The sequence below is a fragment of the Hippoglossus hippoglossus genome, chromosome 18 (genome assembly GCF_009819705.1).
Source record: "Hippoglossus hippoglossus isolate fHipHip1 chromosome 18, fHipHip1.pri, whole genome shotgun sequence".
NCBI lineage: Eukaryota > Metazoa > Chordata > Actinopteri > Pleuronectiformes > Pleuronectidae > Hippoglossus > Hippoglossus hippoglossus.
This window is the reverse complement of record NC_047168.1, coordinates 2,738,293-2,745,931: the sequence shown is the minus strand read 5'-3', so window position 1 is coordinate 2,745,931 and position 7,639 is coordinate 2,738,293. Positions and strand designations below refer to the sequence as shown.

General features: G+C 41.4%; 1 protein-coding gene across 15 annotated transcripts in view; it reads right to left on the bottom strand.

The window, feature by feature from the left end:
• Positions 1 to 5,204: 5,204 nt before the first annotated feature.
• ablim2 (actin binding LIM protein family, member 2) overlaps positions 5,205 to 7,639 on the bottom strand; it is an 80,281-nt gene continuing 77,846 nt past the window's right edge. For all 15 annotated transcript variants that reach the window (XM_034615104.1, XM_034615103.1, XM_034615108.1 and 12 more), the window contains one exon: positions 5,205 to 7,296. In XM_034615104.1, the coding sequence (XP_034470995.1) occupies positions 7,183 to 7,296 (114 nt within the window). In that variant the 3' untranslated portion in view covers positions 5,205 to 7,182. The remainder of the gene's footprint in view (positions 7,297 to 7,639) is intronic.

Genomic DNA, 7,639 nt, shown 5'->3' with positions numbered 1-7,639 from the left:
TCCATGTTCTACATTGATGATGACAATAGAATCAGGGCGGAGGCGCGTGCTCAAACCCGAGCCCGCCCCGCCCCCTCCACCGGCAGTGACTGACTGACAGCAGGAGCGGCCAATCGGAGGCCACACAGGAGGAGGTGTGTCTTGTTTTGGCTCTTGACACCTGCTCAAATTGTTTTAGATTGTAGTGACTGTTCCGAACCAACCTGCCTGTTTGTAATGTTCTCCTGTTCCGTGTTAATGCTCCAGAGCTACTTCAGATTTATTCCTGGTCATCAGTGAGTCCTCCTCCAACAGCTCTGCAATAAACTGTCACTTCTTATTGTTTGTGTGCAGAGCTTTTTATAAACAGTCTGTGGTGCAGAGTGAAGTTAGAAAACTTTGTGTTCATCCTGTCTGGCTTATCTGCAGTGAAGGTGTCATAGTCAGTGTTTGTCATCAAATGAAACCAAATGTTCTTCATTGATGTTCATGTGTGTGGTTTATATAAAAGTTTGAATGATTTGCTAAACTGCTGTTTTCTTTTTTCATACGTTGCATGTCGTCTATTTCAGCGTTGGATTGATCTGTTGTCTGTTGATAATGTCTGGAGTGAGCAGGCACAGCGTGATGATCTCATTATCCAATCTGTTTAGAAAAAATAAAGGGAGGAGTATGATTAGGATTATGATTCATCAACTGCTAAATGGAAAGAGACGTTTTTTTAAGTTAAGTACAAGTACCTGTACTTAAGTATTGTACTAAATGTATTGAGATACTTTTCAATTCTGAAATCCACACCTTCTTTTACCGAACATAAAACTGAATGGATATAAATGCTGGATCCTCTACGAATGGTTTCTACTGCTGCACACCTTTAAATGGAAAAGACTTTCAACTTCTATTTTGCTGTTCACTTCAATGTGATTTAAAGGAAGGGGTTAACCCATTTGTATTGTATATTTAAGATTTTTTTTAAAACATATGTCTTTGAATATTGCTGATACTACACTGATGTTCAATTTAATTGAAATAGTTAATAGTTAGTTAATAATCCCTACAACCATCTCCTAAAAATTATGCTTATGTAGTCGAATGGAAACACCAAAGACATACTGACATTTTTTTCACCAGCATAGAGAAAAACTTAGTTTTTTTAGCATGTTGTAAAGTATAATTATAAGGAGAATGGGTCGGCCCCTGGATCAAGCTTCCAAACTGTAGAATCTTAAATGTCCCATAATGCAACTCGATAGCATCTGTTTACTAGACTCTCCCTGCTGAGTAACAGCTGGGTAACACAACCCCCGAGCCGAGATAACCCTGATGACATCACATGACATCATGGTGCTTATTGTCTAATGAATGCAATAAAATGTCATAATAAGGTAATTTATTAGAGCTGCAGCAGACTGATCCCAGTCTCCAGCGCCTGCTTACTTCCTCCTTCACAGCAACTCAGCGGCACGTTCAATCTCAAAACATTTTTGCACTGCTCTGCTACGGTTCCTGTGTTTGAAAACCACGTGCTGTATGTTGGAAGCAGTTTTGCCAAATAGCAAAAGAACAGACTGTAACATCAAGTGTATTTTAAAGTATCAAACACGTATTTAAACCCATGTCATCGACCTCTGCGATTTCTTCCATACGATTGTGAAGAATGGCCTTCTCAGCTGCCATAGCTGAAACGTTTTTTACGTTTAAATAAACATTTTGTTATGTTTTGTCCAGGCTGAACGCAGCACTGTTCAATTCCTTTGCTGCTTGTAACATCGTGGGTCCCTCGATGGCACCAGCACACACACAGGATGCCCTCGCTATGCAAATCCATCTAGGGCCTTTTTAAGTTGTTCTCCTTTTGGCAGGCAAATGAAGCACATGGGAAGGTTGCGACCCGACGTCACCTCACAAACTAGGGCACACACAGTGGACAGTCCCAGGCCAAAAAGCGAAACGGTTTGGCATACGAACAATGGCCAATCTCGGACGCGGTTCGAGTGGTTTTCACCATTGTTTTGTCTGTTGGGGTAGTGTGGACTTGACACATACTAAAACCTAGACCAGGGCATACGAAAATGGTGTGCGCTTTGCTCATTGTCAAAGTTCTGTAAAACATTTGTACAACAGTTCTCTGCTCGGTCTCTCGTGCCTTCTCACTGAGCTGCTGGACATGGATCCAAAACGCTGCAGCTTTCTTCTTCTGGTGGAATCTCTGTGAAGCTACTTTGGATTCCATTCTGCTCGGCTGTATCTCGCTCTCGACTCTTTAGTTGATTTTGTGGATACATCCACATGTTTGTTGCACTGTAGTCAACGCAACATAAAGAAAACATTACTGACTGAGTCGGTGGCTTCTTCTCCAATAATTGTCGATGTGTAATATACTGCATGCTCTTCCCAGGCGCCCCTCCCTGTCTGAATCCTCCAGGGGATTTGTTGCTGCTGTGAATGTGTCTAAGCAGAGAATCTCCCACTGCGTTGTTCCTGTGTGACAGAAAACCTCCGGAGAAAGTCCGGACCCAATTCTCCGGACATCCTCTGGAGGTTATGTCTACAAAACGGCCACTGCGTCTCATTGTGTTTTCCTTTGTACTCACTCCCTGTGTGCATGGTCTGTGCCTGTCTTCTAGCCTCCTTGTCTTCCCCTCCGTCCATAAGCCTGGTTTATCTTTTCTTTTTCTTTCACCGAAGCAGCCAGCATGTCTGCGTTTGTGTTCATAAATGAAATGAAACTGTGACGTGGGAGCTGCCCTGAGCACACAGTGCATCCAAGTTGGATTTAATTAGACCAAACTTTCAATATTAATGTATTATTTTCTTGTTAAAGGATTAGAGAGGAGGATATGACAACATTGAGATGATGAGAGAACATGATGAAAATACCAGAACAGATGCCAGATAAAGGATGTTTTCTGGCAGAATTAGGTGCTCTTATCTTCTGATCATAATTTTAATAATAATCCAATCAGGGATTTGATTTCAGCCTCACGCAAGATGGACACTCATGAACTGCAATTTATTAACAAAGCCAACTTGAAAACAAGCCAAAGGAATTCAGCAGGAACAACCAAACATCCAGCAAACATCTGCTTTCACTCTCTTATCATATTTGTTCTAAATTATTGATAATTACTGCTACGTAATTACAGAAATTCATGTTGTTTTTTTTATCCAAAGAACAAAACAAGACTTTCTGGTTGTGTGACATGAAAAATATAAATTTATCTCAGTATTCTCTTTGTTTCTACGAAGGCCTATATTCACGATGGAAGAACTTCACTCTAGGGATGAAAAAAACAAAACTGAACCAAAATAAGAATTATTTGTCAGTTTGAATCTTGCACCACAGGCTCTGAGCAGAGAGTGGAGGCCCTCAGTGTGGCTTTCTCTGGGTCCCTGTTCACCTGAAGAGATGAAATCAAGGCTGCACCCCGGCAGCATCACCTGATGTTATGTACGTTCACACCGCAGACCTTTGAGATCAGGACTTTCTGGATGACATCTTGTTGCTCCTCCAACATGTGACAGAGGAAGTGAGAAAGATGCATCATCCTTTTGAAGGTGTTGTCAATCAGACCCAAGGAGGACGGAAGTAGTGCTACTGAGGGGGCTGCAGCAGTCTCTATTGGCGAGGAGCTGTAATTGCAAGCCAAACAAGTTTACCTCATTAACCTCATAAACTCACTTATCTACTAATTCCAGAGATTTTTGTCTGTTTGGCTGTATTTGTCTCACATATCTCGAGAACCATTCATATTATCGGCTCCACACTTGGCATGTTTATTGGTACCGGCCCAAGGAAGAGCAGTGTCAAATTTGGTGCGAACCATGATACGTTCAATAAGAATAAAATTTGAATAAACAGACGACCAGCTCTCTTTAACAGAGACTTAAGACTTCAACGTAAATGACGTCAATGACGACTACAGTTTATTCACGGCATCGGACACATATACCGCAAGGGACGTGTTCACGACAATGGCAACAACTGATTTTCCAGTTCGGGGTTCTGCGTACTGAGTTGAGCATCACTGAATGTTAAATAAAGAGGTGAACAGCTCTTTGTGCAGCAGCGGTGGAGCAGCTTCAGGATTCTTCAGACTGAGATCAGCAGCAAGTCTTTACCTCCCGTGGTCCAATTACTGCAGGTCACTTTTTTACAGTTTCAGAAACCTGCAACCACGCATTCCAAACATACATGTTTAGAATGGGCGCTGCTCTAATATTTTAAATATTTGATTTAATTTTAGAACATTCAGTACATTTTCTGTGTAGTTTCTCTGATGCACGGATACAGAACATGTAGACGCGACTTCTGATTAAAAATGAGCATTTTGTTTCCTGTTTTTGTGTAAAATGATTTAAAGCTGGTGTAAAAATGTTGTTGTGCATAATACAAAAATCAGGAAATGTCACCCTGTGCACTGTATTAAATATGAGATCATTACACAGACTTTCTCTCCGAGCTGCCTGAGCCTGAGGCTGTAACCATGGTGCCCTCGAAAGCCAATGGGAATGATAGGAGAAGGTAGACTCTTACTTGAAGCTAAGGGGAACTGTAAAACTGAAACGATGTCTCATTGGGTTTCCCCTGTGTTGACTCAGCTTTTCTAAAACAAGCCTTTACATGCAGCATTAAAACTCCACAGCAGTGTTGGAGATTTGTAACTAACATATTTAAACACGTTTGACACGGTTACGATTTTGTATCAGACAGAAGCTTTAACCCGAGGGGCCTGTACTTATCTTTGAGTGACACTTTGAATCCATCACTTTTGCTTGCAAACTTCAAAATAAAAAACAATTCATCAAATCTTTTCGAACTTAAAAATACTTGAATACTAGCTCTCACGCCTTCTGAGACATGCGTTGGAGCCACTGTGCAACATATTGGTCACTGTGAACCATACAGTTTTGTCCATGTCCCATCTGAGAACATGGAGAAGGCAGGGTTTATGATTTATAGTGCATCCAGCCAACAGAGGACAATCACAATATTTTGACTTCACTTTTGGGAGCTGTTGTGCATCTTCATATGTGTCATTCATATGTGAATATAAGTTTAGGAGCCAGGCTCGGTTAAAGTTACATTGTGAGTTACGACACCAAAGCTGAAGTTGGACATTGTCCCTGAAAAACATCCACAAATTCATATAGTGTCCATGTATATCACAGTTTAGTTGATTTTTGACAATCACTGAACAAACTCAGACACTCCAGTCCAACGGTGACTTTTGGATAAAGCACTTTAATAGCAGATGAATATTAGAAAGAGGACATGATGCTTTATGACAACAAGTTAGTGTGTTACTTACAGGAGCAAAATAAAATGTGATTTGACACTCTTTTAAAATGAAACTCATAATCTGATATGTTTCTCTTCGAAAGCGTTCTCCTCGGTGATGCTACTCATTCGACACTACACTCTTACGGTTTAAAAAATAAAATCCCTTCCTTAAAAATGGCAATTAAATAAATACCTATAACACGAGCTAATGTAAGCAACTGACCCAGGCATTTCATTTGACGTAGTTTAACCAGAAAATAATCAATCACTCAAACCACATTGATGATAATGTTTTCACACGTTTCTAATCTGAGGTCAGCGGACAAAACCCCCATTTTCCGCATCCTCATGCATGCCTTGAAGAGTTATACACCATGGATTGTATACAGACAAATATATCTGGTATATGTCCAGTACATGTTCACATACATTTTACAGTATGTCAGTTGGCAAATCGATCGATTTATGGTCCAGAAAAATCAAGCAAAGCCGACAGACTTCAGCTTCTACATGTGTAGCGTTTTTTTTACTGTACGCAACAATGCTTTCAAACGACAAACATATAAAGAGTTAGCTCTCTATCTGAGGAGATATAACACAGTTATAATATTGAGTTTTAATTCAAGCTAGACCTCACTTGTTTTGCGTAAGTGCTGCTGCAGGTCGGTGAAGCTTAACAAAGTCAGCGTGGCCTTTTTCTTTTTTGTCTTTTGTTTCCTTGTAACAAAATCATGATTTCTCTCAGCTGTATCTCATGATCCTTTCCAGAAGTCAAAAATAGCTTATAAAAATAATTTCTTTTTGTCTTTTATGTGAGTGCATGCCACTCTGGCGATGCTGCATGTTTGACACCTTTGTATCGCCTGAATCTTCCTATACTGTAGTTTTCTCCTCCTCTTTTCACTCCCGCCCCCTTCCATCTGTGATTTACTGCCATGTTGTGGCCCCGCTCCAGCCCTGGCTCTCGCTATCTGCGCTGATTTACGAGAGGCTTACGTAAGATATGGGGCCGCATTCAAACGGATCAGGGCACACATATCAAAACTACCCGACCAGGCTTTCCCAACTTCTCTGACTGAATGCAACATGAAGGGAAATTGAAAAACAAAAGCTGATGATAAGATAAAAACAGAAAGAGAAGCCAAAGTTGTTTCTTATCCCGGTCTTTGGCCTTGACATGCTCAAATAGTGAGCGTGCACAAGTCTGTCAGTCCTCATTGTCCTGAAGTGATGGCGAGGGTGTAGAAATGAACTTGCTCGACAAGGTAACAGTCAGTCAGTGCAGGGATAACAACTTAAAATGATGGAGAGACAGCGAGAGAGAGAGAAGGCAGAAGATACACACACAGACAAGATGATAAACCCTCACATCGGGAAAACAAACTCGCTGTGGAGGAAAAACTCCAGATGAAAACAGGGAGATAAGTCAAGACCGACAGAGTCAGAAGAAGGCGCACATAAAACAGTCAGAACCACGGAAACCTGGAGGAAGGTCTGCACAAGAATTAGAAAAAGCTGTTATTTTTGCCAGGGTGTATGAAAGCATCGGGATCGCCAGGAGGGGGTGGGGGTGGGGATGCAGAAACCACATGGGAGGCGAGGAGCATCAACACAGGCCATGCAAACGCAGCTCCTCGTCCTCGTCCGCGGGGCTGTCAGTCAAACATTCAGACCACATCGCATACAAAAAGCTATAGACGCTGCCTCAATGTAAGATGAGCCTCTCCGTGGCGTCACAGGCAGATGGCATGGGGTTTTACAGGTGGACAGTCGGAGCATCATGGCGGTGCATATATAGATATTTCAAATGGGGTTGGGTTTTTTCCTTTTTCTGCTTCCTTCCAGACAGGACGGTTGGCTGTTGAGATGTTGCTTGGCGGTTTTTTTTTTTCCTTTTCTTTTTTTACATGTGTGTCTGTCTAAAAAAGGCGCGCCCTCTTCTTGAGGTCGTTCTTCTTCCACAGGGCCAGGCGGTCGAACTGATCCAGGGTCATACCGAAAACCTGCCGGAAGTCCTCCGGAGAAAGGTGTCTCTGGAGAGGAGAAACACAGAGGAAGATATTTGTATTCATTTATTTAATCTTTATTCAAGCAGACAGTCCCATTAAGATTTATAATCTCTTTTTCCAGAAAGACCTGAGAACAGGAGACATCAACAAATAAATACAACACAACAAAGCATTGATTAAAACAGCTCAGCTAAAACAGATTTCAGCTCATTCTATTTAAAAAGATGCATAATATCCGAACCTCAAATATGCTTACTTAGTAGACCACTATGATACATGGAGAAGTTCAGCAATGTTATCAACAGCTCAAAAGCAAACCACTTGAAGTTAAAACCAACGTAAAGCATCATAGTGAGGTGCTTTTCCA